At 41.6% G+C, this 22,707-nt stretch overlaps 1 protein-coding gene across 4 annotated transcripts in view; it reads left to right on the top strand.

Moving 5' to 3' along the window:
• Positions 1–22,707, top strand: part of POGZ (pogo transposable element derived with ZNF domain) — a 74,495-nt gene that overhangs the window by 15,343 nt on the left and 36,445 nt on the right. For 3 of the 4 annotated variants that reach the window (XM_006113947.4, XM_075907459.1, XM_075907458.1), the window contains exons 3-5: positions 1,364–1,522; positions 11,368–11,415; positions 20,429–20,604. In XM_006113947.4, the coding sequence (XP_006114009.2) occupies positions 1,364–1,522; positions 11,368–11,415; positions 20,429–20,604 (383 nt within the window). The remainder of the gene's footprint in view (positions 1–1,363; positions 1,523–11,367; positions 11,416–20,428; positions 20,605–22,707) is intronic. The other variant, XM_014568971.3, reaches the window with a different exon arrangement.

Below are 22,707 nucleotides of genomic sequence, written 5' to 3'. Positions count from 1 at the left end.
TGTTCAGTAAATACTTAGTTGTTAAAAAATAAATATATTAAAACATTAATTTTCTGCACAATTAGAAATTCCTGTTATGTAACGATGAACAGAGGTTTCGTATGGCTCTGCAGGAGCAGTACTGGTGATTAGGGATGTTCAATTGCAATTGATCAGCTAATCGAGTAGTTGATGGAATTTCCAGCTGGGCTGCCGTGAACAGGGGCTGCTGGATCCAGTGCGAGCTTATGCGGGTCCAGGATTGCTGTGCCTCTGCTTTTTAAACGTAGTAAGAGCTGCCGGGTTCTTACTACTTTGAAAAATGAAGAGGTGCAGCAGTCATGGAGCGAGCCTCCCCTTATTGACTAATTGTGTAGTTGATACAAAATACCCTTTCCTTAACATCCTTACTAAATGTTAATATTCCAATCTAGGTATTGCATAAGAATGATGAATCATAAATATGAACAACATGTTATGAACATGTGTATGAAGTAATACATATATATTGAAATTGGGTAATCATCACTAGATGATAATTGATTTAAAATTCAAGAGTAGATGTAACATGAATAAAATAAAAAAAGTATTTATTCACTATTCTGGTTCATCCAGAATTTTTGAGTTTGGTGTGGGTTGTGGAGTTTTTAAGTCCTTTCCTAGTTGTGTGGGTTGGTGGATCAAACTAGCCTATTTAATAAATTAGTCTGTTGTTTGACCATTTGAATTGTTTTTTCTTGTCCTTTTGGCTAAGATGAAAAAATAGGGGTAGTTGGCTTCTTCCATCTTTAACTATTGTGAACCTAAGTTCTTATCCTGTTATATGGTGCTCTGGAGGTGTTCTTGGCAGCTAATTTTTTTACTTCTTTGGACTATTTGCTTGTTGTATCTTGTTGGCATTGGAAATTTGGGAAAGAATTCAAAACCGGTGGCTTTAACAAGAAACCTCAATTTAGTAGATGCTGGGTATATGTTGATAGGTGAGTAGGATAATAAGGTAGTGCCTCCCACAGGAAGGGTGCAGTTCTGCCACTTTGGTGCTACCTGCTTCTTCATGCTCTTTTTGCGAAAGCAAAACTAGAGGGAGATTTTTGTGGCAGGCAGAGTGGCATTAGCAAGGAGAAAATTATTCACTAGAGGATGGAGAATAATCTATGTAAGCAAATAAGTAACAATGGCCTTGAATGGGTCAAATGACTTTTCTTGCTTATGTTGCTTGGCAGGAAATACTGGGATAAGAAAATAGGATACGTGAAACTACAAATTTTACTTCATGTAATGCAATAGCAGTATGCTCAAGTAGCATGCTGTTATGGCATCTCTGCAAACACTAGTGTCTGCGTATTATTTTTGTAAATGTGACTATGAAATTCCTTTCTGGCAGTTTCAGTGAGTCTGCAGCCTGTTTCTGCCCCTCTGCCGATTGTTGCCCATGCATCCATAGGAGGTAATCTTTCTACAGCTACATCGGTCAGTAGCAGTGGGGCTCAAAATAGTGACAGTGCTAAGAAGACACTAGTGACACTGTTTGCAAACAACAATGGTAAGCAGAAATGCTTTCAATATTATGGTTGTGGGTGATGGGGTACTGTTAGGCCACAATAGTAGCTATACACTCTTCTGCTTGTGATACTGTGAGAATTTACAAGATAATTTTAGAAATGGATCAAGTTAGTACTTGGATGGGAGACATCTTTTTAAAACTGAATATTCTGTAGGAAGTGGAGTAGATGCTTCTCTTTTCTCTAATTCAGTATTGAATCCAGTGCCACAGCATGTTAAAGAAAACTGCTGTTGCGAGTGATACAGTCTTTCAAACATGGTATAAAAAGTCTTGACCACTTGCCCTAGTTTAATGTGTCTACTCTTGCAAAAAGCAACATTGGCTCTTTAGTGACCACATTAGCCAAATTTGAATAATACCGTTTCCTCGAACTTTTCAAGCTGTTTCAGTTGGATAATGGTATTCTTCACTTCCTAACCTGAAATTGTCTGAATATGCATGTAAGCAGCTGCTTTGTTTAATTTTAGAAGTGGCTAAAATGATTTCTCTGTATAGTTTGTATTTCAATGCATTACTTAATAAAAAGTGTTAGGATCCTTTTGGATTAAAGGGACTGTATAAATGTGAGATTTTTCTTATTCAATGCTCAACAAAATCTACTGAAAAATAATCTAATACCAAGCTTTTATAGAAAAATTGATCATATGTGCAGGGAACAGGCCAGGTGCTATAAGTTTGAAGTAGTAATTGAAAAAATACCATATATATTTAATAATTACTATATAGCATCTTCATGATAAATAATTAGTAGTTTTAATGATAAGGGGAGATTGATTTAAGGCATCTTCCAATCACAAAAAAAAAATACAAATCCCTGTGGTACTGTCATGCTTGTTACATGCTAAAAACTAAAGCTTAAGGGTTACTGATTGATATAGAAATCAATCAGTAACCTTTATGGTTTAGTTTCAGATATCTACTATATAGATACAGATATCTACTATATATATTATTATATACTATTATATCTACCATTGAATAATCACTAAGATTTGGTGCATTTACATGATTATTGAATTAAGCAATATCTAATATCCCTATTAGCAGTATCACCTCCTACAATAACCTTGCGATTCTCAGTTCCCTCCCCATACTCCTTGTTGGGTCAAGACTCCTACAACAGGGGTGGGGAAGATGTTTTGGGACCTATAGTCAACACTGGATGCACTAAAGAGTGAATTTGAGGACTTACAAAATTTTTTGGCCAGCATTTGTCCTAAAAAGTAAGATGGTCACTACAGAATTCTGAAACAGTGTCTTTTAACTAAAGAACTGTGTGAGATGGAAATACTCTAAAGAATCATGGTGGGGAGCTTAACAGGTTCCCAAATGCATGGAATGTATAACAATCAGATGTTCTGATATGGAAATATATAAGGTCATTGTCATGGTTTTGTGCTGGAGTATGAGTTTGATGAAGTTGGTTTATATATTGTTTTTGGTATCTTTTTGAGATGGAAGTAAAAGTCTTGTGGAGTGTTGGAGAGCATTATTGAGTGCTATAGGCAGGGCTCGACAAACCGCTGAATTTACTCGCCCATGGCGAGTAGATTTCAGCCGGTCGCTCCGTGCACCCCATTTACCGGTGCTTTGCGCATGTGCGGGGCTGGCGAGTAGCTCTCTCCGGGGTTTGTCAAGCCCTGGCTATAGGCAATATGAAAGTGGAAAGGAATGCACAAATCTTAACTTATTTCCATTATTTTAAGATTTTGAATGGATGGAATGTGTCCTTTCACAACCTAAATTGCTACTAAACTTAGTTTTTTGGTTGTTCTGATGGCGTTTTTTTTGTTGTTGTTGATACTAATATCCGTTTAAATGCTTTACAATCCCTTGATATGAACGGAGCTATAGCAACTTGACTATATTCTATATCTCTCTAGAACCCATTAGTTTACATCCATTAGGCTACATTCTCCTTTTGGTTGCTGTGATACTTCTCTATTAATATAAGGTGGATTACACTGGTACAACAGTGCAAAACATGGCTGATCAGCTTTTCAGACCAATAAGAATAAAATTCTTTGGTTGTGAACGTGGACTTTTTTTTTTTTTTTTTTTTTTGAGAGCAATGGTGTTGTTTGAGCTGATGCCATCTCTTCCTATGTAACTTTGACTCACAGGGGAATCCCTTTAGGCTTGCTGCCAGCAGGGACTGAAGTGGCACAATGCCATAGGGACACCTGTCACCTCTACAATCCCTGCAGTACCTACTGGCCCAGTAATTGTGAGGGTCAAATCCTGTTTTAAACTTCAGACTATACTGAAGGCTTAAGAAACAAGCTATGTTTGGAACCATTCCAGCTTTCAGCATTTAGGTTTTTTACATTCATAGGCTGTTTTGTTGCATTTTAAAGACTCATTAAAAAGACTTTAAACTTAGAATTGCAAGAGTCCATTAAGGCTTTATCTACACTTACTTGGAAATCAATACTTCAGAAATCGATTGACCAGTGTTTGACTTAGCAGGTCTAGTAAAAGACCTAAACTAATGTCAGTCACGCACCCCTAAGTGACATAGGTTTTGTTGGCATACGTGATAATGTGCACAGCACTGTGTCGGTGGGAGAGCTCCTTTCTGTCAGCATAGAGCAGCAACATGATCAATCTTACAATGACACAGCTATATCAGTACGGCTTTAGATGTAGACTACTTCTCTTTCAGAAGGAGAAGGACTTAATGGAGTGGACAGCAGTAATTTTGTGTGTCCATGAATCAAATAACAGAATTGCAGAAGCTAAAGCTGGCAATATTTGTTGATTCACCTAGTTCATTTCCCTGATGGAGCAGAATTTTTCCCTACTGTTCTGTTTTAAATATTTGAAGTAATTGCAGGCTTCTATCACTTTTCTTGGGGAGTTTTCATAAAAAACATCTTTTAAATTGGTATGCAGTCCACATGTTCACTGTCTTTATTTCCTTCAGTTATTCCTACTTATACCACTGTGCAAAACCCTAAATAATTCTTGGTGTTTACATAAATAGCTAGAAGGTCCAGTATTTGTCTGCCAGCTTTGAATGGTGTTTTCCTTTTTTTTTTTTAATATAGCAATACTTTTTTGAAAATATGGTAGGTATCTATCTTCCACATTAGATTGACAGTTTTGACTCAGTAACTTCACTGTCAAATAAAAATACAATTTATATTCCTGTAGTACTTTTCACCTAAGACACAAGGTGCTTTACACATTGAAGATATTGAAATAGCATAAGGGAATATTTTGTCCATCTTTAATACATGTCAACAGATTGGCAAGATACAGCAACATGATATAACAGTGTGAGAGAGAATACTATATCCAGTTAAAACTACAAGGGAAATTTAGATAGACAGATTATAATTTCCTTTGAGTGATTGTCCACACACATTAGACTCTTGCTTGGCACCCCCACACTCACACATACTCAGTGAACACTCTTGCAAAGTCTTCATCTTCCCTAGATAAGGCAGTGAATTCGCCCATTTTGGCCTCAGTTGATTAAGTCTAAGGTATTCCAAGACCTGATAAAATATATGGCAGAAACCCAGATGTACCACTGAATTGAGCTGAAAAGAAAGCATAAATTTGGATATTCTAGTTCTTGACGAATTCAACGGTGACTACACTCTTCAGGCATATATATTCCAACCCCAAAGAGTAAGCAGTTATCCTAGAGCCATATAGCACTCTTTCATATAGCACTATGCTATCCATATTACAGCTGGCCACAGAGGACCTTGGAGGTGCTAAGGAACAGACAGATAATATTATAAATGATTCTCTTTTGCCCCACAGTCTTGGGTTTCCACAAGGTAGCATTTTTTATGCACATTGCTGAGGATGAATAGTGTAGTCTGATGGGTTTTTTTTATGTTCAAGGACATTTATCAAGATTTTGATGGTGTATGAAAGGAGAAAGGCTGGACCTTAATTCCCTTACTTCAACAGGCAGGCTGCTAAATGGTCAGAGGAACACCACTGGATTCTGGTTAATAGGCGTATTAGATAGCGTGTAATTGAAAAGTCGTGTAACCGCATAAAAATGTAGTGGTTACATGACTTTGATAGCCCTTGTGGGGCAGGGCTGGCAGCCACTGTGCTCCCAGTCCCATTCCTGGGGAGCCCGTTGACACCCCTTGCTGCTGCCTCTCTATCAGAGGCAGCAGTGCAGGGTGGCAGGCAGGAGCTGGTCCATGAGGGGAGCCTATTTAAGAACTAGCTACCTGTGCAGACTGGCTCCCTCCTGCCACCCTGCAGCCTCTGGTACAGAGTCAGCAGCGTGGGGGGGCAGCAGCCCCTGTCTGCAGGGCTCTTGTGCTCTCCGTGAACAGAGGCTGCTCCACAGCAGAAGCTTCTGTCTGTAGGGGGAGCTGGAGCAGCCTCTGTCCACGGGGAGCTTGGACCCCCTGTGGACAGGGACTGCTGCCACAGAGCCTCCCCTGCCTCCACACTGTTGTCTCTGATAGAGGCAGCAGCGAGGGGTGCTGCACAGAGCGGATGCTGAGGGGAACTGGCTTTTAAGCTGTCTATCCTGCCCCTCCACCCACCCGTTGTTTCTGTAGGAAGCAGCAAGGGGGGGTGCAGGTGGGTCTGCGGAGCTGGAACACATGGAAAGGTGGCTTAAAAGCTGTCTCCTAGAGTGTATCGGCTTCCACCTGCCCCCCTCACCCTCTGCGCTGCTGCCTTTCAATCAGAAGCAGCAGTGTGGAGATAGGCGGGCCCTGGCTCCCTTTTCCCCCTCCCTTGTTGCCTCTAATACAGAGATGGTGGGGGGGGAGGAGGAGGATGTGCGAAGTTGACAGTAGTAACCTAAAAGCCCAGGCTGCATGCAGTAGGGATGTAATAGTGTAGTTGATTAACTGATTAGCATTAACCTAAAAGCTTTTGCATTAGACTACACACATTTCCCTCCTCCTCACAACCAGTAAATTTTTTTAGCAGGCTGGCCAGTAGCCCAGCTCAGTTCTGGCTCATACCAGGTCCTATCCCCACTGTGGGATCTACCTCCACTGTGGCTCTGCATTTAAAGCGTATTAGGAGCTGGGCAGGCAGGCAGCCTAGCTCAGTTCCGGTTCACGCGTGGTTTGGGAGCTCAGACCCCTTCCCCCCAGATAGGGGCTGCTGCCACCCTGCATTGCTGCCTCTTTATTAGAAGCAGCAGCACCGGGTGACAAGCATCTGGTCTGCAAGAGGAACTGGTTTTTAAACTTGCTCCCCTTGTGGACTAGTTCCCTTTTGGCACCTCATGCTGCTGCTGGCCCCGCCCCCAGGGACTATCGAATAGTCGACTAACCAATAAGAATTCATGAGGTTACTCTATTCAATTAACCAATATTTAAGATCCCTAGTGTGCAGTCATCTACATGTTGACATCCCCACTTGTACATGAGCCACCCTTGCTATAATGAACCCATCAGGGGATCCAAGCCATTTATTGATTATAGTCAGGGGTTCATTATAGTGAAAGAGTCCTGCTGCCGTAAAGGGGAATGGAGGACTGACTGCTCCTTCAGCTTTACAGCTGTGGCAGCGGCTGACCACTTTTCCAGCCTCATAGCTGCAGCAAAATTAAAGGAGCTGTCAGCCTCCACCGCAGCCATGGGGCAAGCTTGAAGTAGGGTTCAGGGACCAGTTTCTGTATAGCCAAATATTAATCATTGGGAAGAGTTTTATAGTAAAGATGAACTTTATTATATTAGTGGGGTTGTTGGTCTCCAGTTTGAGCCCTTAGCAATTGCACTACTTGTCAATGAGGATTGCATTTTTGGTTGCCATTACATCAACCCAAAGGGTAGAGGCAACTCAGGTATTTGTGACTGGTCTTCCTTGTATGTTATTTCATAATGCATTTTCTCTCTTAGACCTCACCCAAGTTTCTGTCCAAATTTATCTCAGTTCCATGAAAACCAATCCATTCACCTCCTAGTTTTCTTTTCCAAAGCTCACTAAGCCCAAGTGGCTGTTAAACTTTACATACTTGTAGTACGGGCACTGTCTTTTTACTTAGAACTCAGCTCATGCCCAAACTATTTGTGACTTTTGCTGATAGAAATGAAGGATAATTGTATCCTCTTAGAGGTTACTTAAGCATGTTTGCAGTTGCCAATGGATATATTAAGATTTAGCAAGGTGAGAGCTCATTCCATTAGTGCTCAAGCAACCTCTGCTCTGTATCTAAAATTTGTAGCAGCTAACATGGTATTCAGTGCACACACTTACATGACACTGTTCCCTAGTAAAACCTTCCAGATTAGATGCTGGTTTCGTAGGGCTGTTCTGCATTTATTTATTTAAGTAGGACTCCTAATATGCACCTTAAAGCAATGGGACATCTATACTGCCTTTTAATCACCAAGAATAAAATCTGTCTGGGCAATCACTTGAAGTGAGAATGGTTATTTCCTCTGTATAAATGGTTCTTCGAGATGTATTGTCCACACAGATTCTATGACGAACCCTCGCCCACTTATACGAAGACCTGTTTTTTTGGGATTCTCTATTGGTGAAAGAACTCAGGGATAATTGGGTTCACTTTACCTTTTGGGTACAGAAGCTGATTTAAAGGATAGGTTACAAACAATAGTTAATAGTTCCTGAAATGTGAAATTGCGGAACTATTTACTATGGTTTGTAACCTGTCCTTTAAATCAGCTTATGTATCCAATGACTGGAAGATAGCTAATGTGATGCCAATATTTAAAAAGGGCTCTAAAGGCAATCCCGGCAATTACAGACCAGTAAGTCTAACGTCAGTACCGGGCAAATTAGTTGAAACAATAGTAAAGAATAAAATTGTCAGGCACATAGAAGAACATAATTCATTGGGCAAAAGTCAACATGGTTTCTGTAAAGGGAAATCATGTCTTACTAATCTATTAGAGTTCTTTGAAGGAGTCAACAAACATGTGGACAAGCGGGATCCATCCAGTAGATACAGTGTACTTAGATTTCCAGAAAGCCTTTGACAAGGTCCCTCACCAAAGGCTCTTACGTACATTAAGTTGTCATGGGATAAGAGGGAAGATCCTTTCATGGATTAAGAACTGATTAAAAGATAGGAAACAAAGGGTAGGAATAAATGGTAAATATTCGGACTGGAGAGGGGTAACTAGTGGTGTTCCCCAAGGGTCAGTCCTAGGACCAATCCTGTTCAACGTATTCATTAATGATCTGGAGAAAGGGGTTAGCAGTGAGGTGGCAAAGTTTGCAGACCATACTGAACTGCTCAAGATAGTTAAAACCAAAGCAGACTGTGAAGAACTTCAAAAAGATCTCACCAAACTAAGTGATTGGTCAACAAAATGGCAAATGAAGTTTAATGTGGATAAAGGTAAAGTAATGCACATTGGAAAAAATAACCCCAACTATACATACAATATGATGGGGGGGCTAATTTAGCTACAACTAATCAGGAAAGAGATCTTGGAGTCATTGTTGATAGTTCTCTGAAGACGTCCACACAGTGTTAAGGGGCAGTCAAAAAAGCAAACAGGATGTTAGGAATCATTAAAAAAAGGGAGAGAGAATATCTTATTGCCTTTATATAAATCCATGGTATGCCCACATCTTGAATACTGGGTACAGCTGTGGTCTCCTTATCCCAAAAAACTTCAGAAAAGGGCAACTAAAATGATTAGGGGTTTGAAACGGGTCCCATATGAAGAGAGATTAAAGAGATTAGGACTTTTCATTTTAGAATAGAGGAGACTAAGGGGGGATATGATAGAGGCCTATAAAATCATGAGTGGTGTGGAGAAAGTGAATAAGGAAAAGTTACAGGGGGTAGCCGAGTTAGTTTGTTACAGAAAAAAACAACAAATGTTCTGGTAGCACTTTATAGACTAACAAAACATATAGTGTCTGTTTGCTATGTACATTGGACAAACATCTCAGACACTTCGCCAAAGGATTAATGCCCACAAAACAGATATCAGACAAGATCACAAAGAAAAAACAGTTTCTTGCCATTTTAACCAGAAAGGACACTCTCTCAATGACATAACCACTTGCATTCTGCTACAAAGACCTTTTACATCTGCACTTGAAAGGGAATCCTCTGAACTGTCATTCATGTTAAAATTCGACACTCTCCAAGAAGGAATGGACAAACACTCAAACTATCTTACCCATTACCAAGATAGCTTCCCCAATTATCACCTCTAATACCATTAGCTCACAAACATCCCACTCTCCCCACCTCTAATATCATCAATTCACAGACACTTACCTTCCTTCCTTTCCCCCCCCTGCATCCCCCTCCTTTTCTGAAATGTGATTTGTCCTTTTCATATGTGTTCATTTTTTAATTGTATCCTTTGGTATATATGGTTGTGACTATTTTCTTCCACTATTTGATCTGAGGAAGTGGGTCTGGCCCATGAAAGCTCATCATCTAATAAACCATCTTGTTAGTCTTTAAAGTGCTACATTGTCCTGCATTTTGCTAAAACATATAGATGGTATCATGAGCTTTCATGGGCACAGCCCACTTCTTCAGATGACCAGAGTTACGAGTAGGGGATATGAAATAAATAGGAGAGGGGAAGAGAATGGAAAGAGGGTGGGTGGGGTGGGGGGGGGGGAACAGGGCATCATTAAGAATCTGGATAATGGGTACTTAAACCTAAGCAGATAAAGATCAAAGTCAATAGATAGATTTCTGAGACAGGAAGGATACCACTGAGAAAGCTGTTAGCACCTTCAGTGGTAGAGTCCCCACCAGCCTATATCTAGATTGAGTCCATTAGCATGTGAATTGAATTTGTGTATGTACTGTAATTCCTAGTTTTTCCTGTGGATTTGGCTTGAAGAGCTGTCTTGTGACAGGACCGCCACCTGCAGGTCTGTCAGAGTGTGGGTAGGCAAGCAGAAATGTTCTCCAATTGGTTTTTGTGGTTTTTTGTTCCCATAATATAAGAACTAGGGGCCACTAAATGTAATTAATGGGCAGCAGGTTTAAAACAAATAAAAGGAAGTTCTTCTTCACACAACACACAGTCAACCTGTGGGACTCCTTGCCTGAGGAGATTGTGAAGGCTAGGACTATAAAAGGGTTTAAAAAAAAGCTAGATAAATTAATGGAGGTTAGGTCCATTAATGGCTGTTAGCCACGATGGGTAAGAAATGGTGTCCCTGTTTCTCAGAGCTAGAGATGGATGGCAGGAGAGAGATCACTTAATCATTACCTGTTTGGTTTCCTCTCTCTGGGGCATCTGGCATTGGCCACTGTTGGCAGACAGGATACTGGGCTAGATGGACATTTGATCTGACCCAGTATGGCCGTTCTTATGTTTATGCCCTTGGGGGTGGGGTGTGTGTGTAAAAGCCCATGTGCCAGGAACAGGCACAGCTCCAACTAACACTACTGATAAAAATAATCCTGTCTTGTATGGTTTAGCTATGCACACATGAAAAGCAGAATCTTTGTGTACAAAACTTCTTGAAGAACCACAGTTATTGTAGGGTATGTAACATTTTATTCTAGTTGGATTTTGGTTAAGATACTACTTGCTATTAACTCTTCTTCTTGTGCAAATGTTGCCATGGAATCTTTAATGACCATGAGATTTCAGGACCTTGGTTTTATAACTCTTCTGAAAGATAACATATCCTCGAGCACAGATCTGCTAATGTTAGTTCAGTATTAATTTGAAGAATAACACTTCTTACTGAATTACCAGTGATACTATATGAAATGCTCATTAAAAAAAGATTCCAGCAAACTTCTTTTGTTTCTGGGTTGTAGTCGTGGCCTCTTGTTGGAGATTTCTAACTTGTACAATCTTAATTTGGCAATTTTATGCAGTCTTTAATTACATGATCACATACTGTTTTCTCTGCAGGACCCCTGCCTCAGTCAGTGCACAGGAACAACGCTGCTGACCGAATGGGTAGCTATGCAATACTTCTTTTTATCTTTATCATTTAATGTGTGACCTCCTATGCCTTTTTTATTGCACACAGATTTAAATCCTGAATACAGTATTGTAAATTTCCTCATGGGGTTTTCTTGGACATGTGTCACTGTGGTATCTGAGTGGTTCATAAACATTTAGTGAATGAATTTCATCTTTGTGATAGCCCTGTCAGGTAAGATGGTATTATTCCCCATTTAATAAGTGAGGATGAGAGACAGAGATTGCCAAAATTGTCAAATGCTCCACTCATTTTGGGGGTCCAACCTGAGATGATACAGGCTTGATTTTTATTCAGAGTACTTAGTATTTTTGTAACAGTTTATATGTTCAAAGCATAGCTCCATTGATTTCAGTTGCAGTTATGAGCTCTCAACCCTTCTTCAGATCAGGTTTCAAGTGTTCTGAAGTAGGCACCCAGAAAATGAGGAAGACCCAGTGTGTACCTGTGAAAAGTTTGTGGGTTAAGTGACGTACCCAGTATGGGATAGGAATTATGTGGGAGAGCCATGGATAGACCTAGTTTTCTAGGGTGACATTCAATTGCCATACGCACAATAATCCCTTGCTTTTATTTGTCTCTTGCTTCATTCTCTACACACCTTCCAAATTCTGCAACACATGAGGCTGACTTCTATAGATAACACATCCTCATTTGTTATACAACCTTGATTCATTCCCAGGGTATCTTTTAGTCTGTGTTCTGAATGAGGCAGAGATTCTGTGGAAAATATATTGTGTGATCATGTAATTAAAGTCTGTATCATAATGTATATGCACAAGGGGAGTGAATTAAAGTTGCTAGTGGAACCTTAATTGGACATTACCTAAATTTTACATGTTGAATTTTGCAATCATAATGTTCTTCTAACACAGCTTTTTTTTTTTTAAATAAAACTCCCCAAGCTTAAAACAAAACAAATAAACTGAAAGACATAAATTTCATTACAAAACTGGCACCTTTAGGTAGGGATGTTAGAAATCGTTTGATTTAATAATCGTGTAACTGCACCAATTATAAGCGGTTACACGATTATTCAATGACTCCCAGGAGTGGGGCTAGCTGCCAGTGTGCTCCCAGCCCCCTGCCACCCCACGCTGCTGTCTCTGTACTGAGTGGCTAGCAGTAGCCAGTCTGATGCAGAGCCAGCTGCGCAGAGTGGCAGGTGGGAGACGGTTTTTTAAACCAGCTCTACGCAGGCACCAACTCCAGCCTGCCGCTCTGCACTGCTACCTCTATCTGAGGCAGCAGCATGGACTGGCAGACAGCTCCCTTGTGTGCTCTTCATTTATGGCGGGCTGGGACTGACTCAGCCTGCCAGTCTGAGTTTTAAATGCACAGCACGCAGGGGAAGAAGGGGCATGTGGTTGTGGTTAACCAGGACCGATGAGCAATAGCTTTATCGGTTAAAACGGTTTTCTGGCTAGCCGCTAACATCCCTATCTTTAGTTCTATAGCATAGACTTGATTAACAGGACTTACGCCCACCTAGAGAATAATGAAATGCACATTTTGACAGGGAATTTCACTGCTGTTTAATAGCAACAGAGGGATGACAGGACTCAAGAATCCTGAGTTCTATTCTAGATTCTTTAGCAGAGTATGTTTCAGACCTTTTCGCTCCATCTTCCACTTGCACATCCTTTTCCCAGTCTGGTAGAGTTCTCCCTGGCTTCTAGCCCCCTATCCCACGTCCCTGAGCCCGTGCCTGTCTTCCCCTCACTTCCTTGTTCCTCCTCACCTCATTTATTTTGTGCAGTCAAGTAGTTTCCTCTTTTTTTTTTCTTTTTTTTTTAACTGGGAGTAGCAAAAAGGCACAACTTCAGCACCAGGGCATCACTCTGGCAAATACAGAGGTAACCTGGAGGTAACCTAGTGCTAGAACTTCTTAACAACACACTGTAAGAGTTTTTCTAATAGAATGGAACAACATATCTCCCGTTAATCTCATTTTCTGAAATTGTGAACCATTTTATGTTGAAACTCTCTTAAGAAAATTCAGTCTGAGACAGATACCTGTCATTGAAAAGGTTAACCTGGACAGTCAAAATCTTGCAAAATTAACTGCAACTGAAAATGGTATTAGGCAACTCTTAACTATAGTAGAAAAACCAGCACTGCATATAATAGTAACAGGCAATAGCATTGTCTTATGGAGACCCATTAGGTAAAAAATAACTTTGAAATCAAAGGGATAGTGATGGAATATTTTATATACCATGTAATATCAGGATATTGAATTCAAAGGACACATGGTGTACTGTTCTTTCACAGCCTTAATTCCTGCCTGTAGACTAGATCAAAAACTTACCATCCTTTAATTGAAAAAAAGAAAGAGTTTATTTTAGGATATTCTCATGACTCTAGTGTGATCCAAATATGCTCATTTTTTTTTATATATTTAGGCTGAAAGTGAGATTGTGTAGTATGCCTTTTAGATGTGTAGAGCAGTATGTGTTAATTTTTTTAAGATCGAGGAACACCAAACTATTTTTTTTTAATGAGGAACACCAAGGATTTTTTGTTGAGCAAAAAAAAAGGGTGGAGGGCTGGGAAAAGTTATTGACTTAAAAAAGAGGGGGCGGGGGAGAGTTATTGAGCAAAAAAAAAAAAAAAAAAAAAAAATTACCTGCCCCTTTAAGGGTGGCCATTTTGAACTCTACACAGTTTAAGAAACACTAGTATAGAGCATGCAGGCAAAGTCCAGGAACAAGAAGAGCAGCTGAGGTAGCATTAAGTTACCTTTGTGCCATCCCAAGGCCTGGGTTATTTACAGGGAAGTGAAGCCATCAGCATGATTGTGGCTGCCATCTTTGACTGTCTGTGGTTGGCCGTGCTACCCAGAATTTCTATGGTTCTTCTTCTTCGAGATGTCCCTGTGGGTGCTCCACATTAGGTTGATGTGCTGCCGCTGAGCCTTTGATCAGAGATTTTAGAGCAGTGTTCCTGGGGCTGCACATGCCCGCGTCTGCAGTCACGCTCTCCTAGGTGGCAGACATCGCACATGCACAAGGGAACCCCCCCCAGTTCCGTCTCTACCACCTCTGGCTGGAGACAAAACTCAGCAGTGCTCCCTCCCCCTTTAGATACTAATTCCATTTTAGAACCAGGTTTTTTTTTCTCTCTAGTTTTACCCCCTTCCTGAAGTTAGATAGTTGTTCAGCGCTATGTCCAGCTCATCGGGTGTTAAGTGCTGTTCTACCTGCAAAGATCCTATCCCCATCTTGGATAGATACGCACAGTGTATCTGTTGCAGCATGTTTCTCAAAAATGCTCACATTGTGCAAAACTGAAATCATGGGTGTGATGGGACAGAGACCTGCATCTCAAGTTAGTTGTACTTGAAAACTCACTCAGACTCACCTCAGACCCAGGACAATAGCCTGAGAAGCACAAACATTGCAGAGGCCAAAAAAACCACCAAAAAGTGAGCCTCATCCTTGCCTTGGGAGATGTCGGCCCCGAAGTGGCCATCTCCCTTACAGCTGGTTCTGAGAGTGGCGGTGGTACCACACCTAAGTGCTTACGATGCTCTGGGCATCTGCAAAGCAGATAACACAGCTAGCAAAGTGGGATGCTCAAACCCCCGTTCTGAGGTGTCAAGCTTTAAGTTGCCTGCCTCATCAGCTGCGATAACATCTGGCACTGAAACCACCTTGCAGATGCAGCATAAGAGTGCGGCGTCTGCCATGCCACCTGGCACCTCCGCCATAGAGATGCCTAGTGCCTCTCTAGTCTGCTCAGCATAATCCAGAGCATAATCCAGAGCCTCAAATAGCACCAGTGCTTCCTACTATGGCACCGTCAACACCAGCTCAGCAATATATGCAACACAGACTTATTCTTCTCTTCCGTGTTCAATTCACCATTTCCCGGTCCTGATCATTCTTCTGCTATGTTAACATCACAAATGACATTATCTTAAGAAAGATTTTCATCCGAATCTGAAGATGACCTTCATGTGGGGTTTTCTTCAGAAATCTTTCCCCCAGCCCCGAGATCAGTCTATTTACGCTTCCAGATTATATTCTAAATATGGGAAAATGCCTCCATGGTATGGCAGTCCCTGGGCACCTCCGCCCATGCCATACCCGCATTGGCAATATTTAAACAACTGGTAACCTTTCCAAAAACACCACTATGGCTAGAAATGACATCCCATGGAATATTTCACTTTACCACAGTCCCCACCTACGAAGCAAGCACAGCAAGTGGACCCATCCAGCCAAGCTGTGGATGAACCCTTGGAGTCAAATGAACCCGCCTCAGCAGAGGAAGTGGCTGTGCCTCCACCTTCAACTACCTCAGATGACCTTGCACATTCTCAAGACCTTTTTCAATGTGTGGCTGCTGAATTAAATGTTCCCCTCCAAGAGGTTGTCGAAAACCAACATGAATTAATGGACATATTGCACTCAGTAACACCCTCTTAAATAGCATTGCCAATTAACCCAGCAGTAATGGAGCCTGCAAAGATGGTGTGGCAAACCCCTGCATCAACCACTTTTATCTCTAAGAGAGCAGACAAGAAGTACCACATTCTACCCAAGGGCTCTGAGTTTCTTTTCACTAACTCAGTACCTAACTCTCTCATGATGGAAGCTGCACAGCAGAAACCCAAGCAACAACAATTCCAGTCCACCCCACTGGACCGTGATAGCAAGAGGCTTGATTTATTCAGACATAAAGTTTACATGTATTCCACCTTACAATTTCATATTTCCAATTATGCTACTTTATTATGTAAATATGACTGCAGAAATTACATTCCTGACAAAAAAAAGACAACAGTGCAAAGTGCTATCAGAGGGTCACACGATTGTCAGAACAGCCCTGCAGGCTGCATTAGATGCTGTTGATTCGGCTGCACAATCTACAGCAACAGCAGTAGTCATGAGAAGGGCTTCATGGTTTAACTCCACTCCCTTTCCAAGAGAAATCCAGTCTATGGTGGAAGATCTTCCACTTGATGGCCAGAAGCTGTTTTCAACCAATGCCAATGAAAGTCTTCATTTTATGACGGATTCCAGAGCAATGCTTCCTTCGTTCTTTAGGGATCCACAACCTGGCACCTAGAAGGAGACAATACAGGTATCAGTCCTACCCTAGACCTTGATACCCTCCGTATACTCAAAATTACAACAGACAGACCAACATCAACAGAACGCAGAGGCAAGAACCAATGACAACACCTTCCCTCTACCAACTCGCAACAGTCACATCAATGTAATAAGCAAATTTGAATAGTAAGTCGAGGGTCGTGAGAGTCTTTCACCTATTCCAACGCTACCTTCTCAAGCTAAACTTTCCCATCACTGTCTGCTACCATTCTTTAACAACTGGCAGGATATAACCTCTGACAGATGGGTCCTCCAGATAATTGAAAAAGGCTATCTTATTCCCTTCTTATCTCTACCCCATTTCGATCCCCTATCCCAGTCCCTCTTCAAGCACCACTCTCATGAGAATCTGCTTCAACAAGAGGTAGAACACCTTTTGCACATAGGGGCGATTGAACCAATCCCTGCGCAATTTAGGGGGAAAGGGTTTTACGTGCATTACTTCCTGACAGAAAAATGGTTGTGAGGTTGGAGACCCATCTTAGACCTGTAAGCACTCAACAAATTTGTTCAGAAACAGAAATTCAAGATGGTAATGTTGGAACAGGACGATTGGTCTTTGTCCCTTGACTTGCAAGATTTCCTATCTCGAGCCATCCAACTCATACACATTTTCTAATTTGTTGTAGGTTCAAAACACTACCAATACAAAGTACTTCCCTTTGGACTTTCTATGGCCCCAAGGGTCTTCTAAAAAGTTCTGGCGGTTGCCCCAGCATACCTGAGGAAGCAAAGTGTCATCATATTTCCTTATCTGGACCACCGCTTTCTCAAAGTGCACTCACACTATGACTCCTGCTGCTCACTGTCAATCACTAGATACTTATTCTAACACCTTGGCCTGCAGATAAACAAAGCCAAATCAACATTTTCTCCCACACAAAAGAACCAATTTATAGGAGCATGCCTCGATTCAACAAGGGCCACCGCATCCCTCCCTATGGATTATTTCAAAAAAAAATTGTGGCCTTGGTAAACACCTTGCAATCCAGCCCCCGAACAACTACACATGAATTTCTTCAGCTTCTGGGGCACAGGATGGCATGCAATTTTGTTCTCAGCAATGCTCACTTCCATATGAGATGTTTACAGAGATGGCTGGGACAGGTCTACAAACCTAATATACACCCAGTATCCAACTCCCTAGTCCTCCCAATACTGGTAAAGAAATCCCTGCAATGGTGGACAAATCCACACAACCTTTGTTCTGGAGTCCATTTCCATCCATCAGAACTGTCCATTTCCATGATGACAGATGCGTCTCTTAGGATGATGGGGCACTCACCTATAACATCACACAGCCCAGGGTCTGTGTTCCAGCAGCAACAAGAACCTACACATAAACATCCTAGAACTTCGTGCAGTCAGAAATGCTTGCATGAAGTTCCTCCCATTCATCATCAACAATCATGTCAGACTGTACATAGACAATGTCGCGGCAATGTTTTACATAAACCATCAGAGCAGGGCCCAATCTCAAGCACTTTGCACAGAAGCCGTAATGCTTTGGAACTGGTGCCTCAAATACAGCATAAATATTACCGTGGTACACCTTCCGGGCACCTTGATCATGATGGCAGATGCACTCAGCAGAGCCCTCCTGACTGAGTAGGAGTGGCAAATAAACCCATTCATATTGTCACACTTTTTCTGACAGTGGGGTCACTCCACCATAGATCTGTTTGCCACATAATCCAACAAAAAATGTCACCTATTCTGCTCCAGGGCAGGCATCAGCAAAGGCTCAATGGGAGACACCTTTTTCATCTGTTGGTCATCCCACCGCCTATTCGCGTTTCCTTCCGTATCCCTGTTGAACAAGGTGGTTCACAAGGCAAGGAGAGACCAAAAAAACCTAATTCTTATAGCTTCATCATGGCCATGTCAACCATGGTTTCCCTTTCTAATTAAGGATGTTCTGGGTGCCACTGATCCATTTACCACAGAGCCAGGATCATCTTCTTCCCCCAGGACCCCTTGCCACCCAGTCAAACTTTGATTCATTATACCTGAAGGCGTGGCTCCTAGATGGTTCTCTGAGCTAGAACTGACTTGCTCACAACAAGTGCAAACAGTCCTTCTACACGGTAGGGCGCAGGACACCCATAAGAGTTACCTTCAAAAATGGAAAAGATTCTCTGCATGGTGCGTACGCTACCAGGTAGCACCCTCAGCATCCTCCTTACCTGTCATTCTAGATTATCTGCTGCACGTTAAACAAGTGAGCCTTGCAATCAGTTCCATTAAAATCCATCTTGCTGCTGTTACCTTAAGATAGACGACTTGTTGATATTTGCACACCCACTCACTAAGAGGTTTCTAAAGGGTCTTCAAGACTTTATCCTGATATCACTCCGCCAACACAACCATGGGTTCTGCATCTCATACTGAACACTTCAACTTGGCCACCCTTTGAACCAATGGCCACCACCTCTCTCTTGCATTTATCCATGAAGACCATCTTTCTCTTAGCCATTACCTTGGTGAGATGGGTGGGAGAGATCGCGGCCGTAATGGTGGATCCCCCATACACCATGTTTTTTAAAGACAAGGTCATTCTACTCATCCACACCAAATTCCTCTCTGAAGTGGAAGGATGAGTGTACCTTAATCAGACAATACACCTTCCTATCTTTTTTTCCCAAACCACATGCCAACTTCTTTAAGATGACAGTGTACACCCTTGACCTGCGCAGAGCGCTCTCTTTCTATCTGCAACGAACCAGATCTTTTCCAGCATCTCTGAGACTGTTCATGTTGATAGTGAACCACAGTAAGGGACAGGCCTTCTCATCACAGAGTCTCTCCCACTGGATTTTGGACTGTATTAAGCTCTGTTACTTCCAGTCACAAGTGGTCCCTCCTGACAATATAAAGGCACACTTCAACTGATCTATGTCTGCCTCAGTAGCGCTCAGATTACCCATGAGAGACATTTGTGCAGCTACTACTTGGTCCTTGGACCACACTTTTGCAAAGCACTACGCACTTACACAGGGACCTCTCTCCAACCTGAAATTTGCTACGGCAGTTCTTTCCACTGCTTTTCTGCCAGATCCAAAGTCCCACCTCCCTAGTTCAGAATAGCTTTGTAGTCACCTAATATGGAACAACCACAGGGACATCTATCAAAGAAGAGGGCGTTACTCACCTCGACAGTAATTGACATGCTTCGAGATGAGTGTCCCCTTGGGAGCTCCACAACCTTCCCTTTCCTCCCTTCTACGTCGGAATTCTGGCCTCCTCACTGACATCGTTCCAGGGTAGAGAAGGAACTGAGGGGAATGGGGCCTCGTGCATGCGCAATGCCTGCCACCTAGGAGTGCATGGCCTCGGGGACACTCCTCTAAAATCTCTAATGACTCGGTGGTGGTGCACTGACCTAATGTGGAGCACCCACAGGGACGCTCACCTCGAAGAATGTCAGTTGCTTTCGAGGTAAGTAACCTCCTCTTGTGTGCGTTGTGGTTCTCCTGGCAGACCTTTTTCACTGGGGCTTGCATCAGTTTGCTTACTTACTGCATGCCAGAGGAATTATCTTCTTGTCAGCTAAGAGACTTTTCTGTTGTCATTATGCTGCCAGACCAGTATTCAACAACTATGCTTGGGGCGGGTGAAATCCATCTTTGAGATATTTCAAAACTACCTGTGGAACTGAATGCTCAATTCCCTGGACAGCTTAAGATGTGTAAACTAGTAAAATGATATGTAGGAGAGGTGGGTCTTTTTGTTAATTTATTTAAAAATGTGAAAAATGTAACTAATTTAAATTGTGGAGGCTAAAACTATTCTCTGTGGAATCTGTGAAAAATGTAAGGTGAAAAATAAGCAGATCAGATTTGACAACCACTTGTTTTTCTTCTTCCAGCTGGCAACCCTCTTGTTCAGCAGGGAGGACAGCCACTAATCCTTACCCAGAACCCCACTTCAGGGCTAGGAACAATGGTAACACAGCCAGTGTTACGACCTGTTCAGGTCATGCAGAATGCCAACCATGTTACTAATTCACCAGTGAGCAGCCAACCTATCTTCATAACAACACAGGTGAGTTTTCGTGGGGCACTTTAAATCCTCAATTCCAGTTACCATGGGACTTTTGGTTTTTGGGTTTTTTGGGGGGTGGAGGTATTAATTAATCCTGCTTTTCTACAGCCAGGGAGGGTGGTGGCCCTGCTCTTTTCATTTCTGATTGATCGTTGCAACAGGAGCAACCTATTGAAGTGGTGAGTCAGTATGGGGGCAGAGCAGGCAGACACCGATACCTCTCAGTATCCTGCATTGAGAAAACAAGCCCAGTAGCTGCATACCTTGCAGGTAGAATAAGAATTGTCTACCAGGCAGTGGGCATGCTCTAATGCTGAAGGAACATTGGGAAATTGGGGCCTGAGCAATTGTTTTGACAACTTCCATCTAGTGCCACCTCTTCCAGTCATTGTATCGTTGATTATACTTCCTGTTTCATTTCCTATTATTGTAAAAATTATTGGTCTTATTTAATCTGGAAATATCTCTTCAGTCAGTAATAGAATATGAAAATAGAGGGTTGCCGATTTGTAGTGAGAACTTACTTCTCAGATGTTGTTGAAGATGATGGGAACTTTATTGAAGCGGTTTGTAGTCTGTGCAAACCAAAAAAGAAGACAATTCACAGACAGCATAAGGCGCCCTCAGATTTCACCAAACATGCAGGTAAATAATAATTATTAATTAAATATGGTTTATTCATTTTTTTTGTTCACTGTATTTTCCCCCTCAGCTGGACATATTTATTATTTCTTCAACTGCTGTTCTGATATGTTTCCTGAAATTGTGATTTATTAGGCCAGAAAAGGCCATTAATACCATATTTACTGTAATTCAGTTTGTTGTGAAACACAGACTACAAGCAGTATTTATGGTACATTTTTATACAAAACTTAGCATTTGTTTTTCCTTTTCTATTTGAGCAGAATAATAATTAAAAATTAATGTATACATAGCAGCTCTAAATAAAATAATTATTTTGTTTTTTAGAGAAGTCATGGAGAAAAGGATTTCAATGCAAGAAAACTGTTGACGTATTCACAACAGCTGGGGAAATCCCAAAATAAAAGCCCCTCCCCAATTTTGATACTTTTCTGCAGAAGTGACTCTGATGGACCAGTGTTCAAAAGAAACATAGACAAGTTATGATATAATGACTGCCAACAGTTGAAGGGTGTGGCTTTCACACTTTACTTACAGGATTTATTCCCAAGACTGCTGTCATGTGAGCTGAAAAAATAAAGAATAAATTAGTGGGACAATATACCTTGGGTCTTGAAAGCATAAAAACCAATTTAGCACCTGTACCTTCTGTTTGTACAACTGGAGATGTGTGGACACATCAGATGAGAAGCTGCATGGTATTACTTATCACCGGATTGACTCTGCTAATCTGATGAGAGACTGCAGTTTTAGGCTTCCAACACTTTTGTTGGAATACATTCGTACAATGTGATCATTTCTCAATTGACTCTGATGCATTCACAGTTTGACCTGGAGTCAATAAAAATAGCACTTGGCAAATATAGTGTTAGCGATTTTGTTAAAGCCTTCAAGCTCTTTTCATGACCTGGGGAGTGTTGGAGGATGATGCTAATAAGAAAGTGGAGGAAGATGCTAGTAATCAAGTGGACATCCTACGTTCTGATAGATGTAGCCATGTGAGTATTGATGAAGTTTTGACAAGCACTACTGCTGACTGTTCATATATATTTTACCACCACCTGTGACTTTTTTTCATACACTCCGAACTTGATAGCAACTACTGATGCTTCTAGGACTCTTGCCAAGAACTGTCAATACAAGTGTCTTTTCAGAAGTTGTAGAGGGTAAGGGCTCTGTCTTAAGCAACACTCACACTGGAGTTCAAAAAATGCTGTGATTGTGAATGACGTGTTTGGAAAAAGAATCCCCAAATCTACTTCTGCATAATGGAATTCCGAGTTCAGTAGCTTCACTGCATTTACAATATGCCTGATAGGGTTAATATGGTGATGGAGTTTATCCATCTGACACAAATCTCTAGCACAGAGCTGGAATTAGGTGAGTTGTTAGAGGTGATGTCCCAAGGTGTCACTTCACTTGACAGACTTAAGGGAAGGAGAATATAGTCTTTCTGTGGTG

This window comes from Pelodiscus sinensis, chromosome 24 (assembly GCF_049634645.1).
Source record: "Pelodiscus sinensis isolate JC-2024 chromosome 24, ASM4963464v1, whole genome shotgun sequence".
In the NCBI taxonomy this organism is placed as follows: domain Eukaryota; kingdom Metazoa; phylum Chordata; order Testudines; family Trionychidae; genus Pelodiscus; species Pelodiscus sinensis.
Note: the sequence above shows the minus strand (reverse complement) of the source record. Positions and strands in the feature narration are given on the sequence as shown.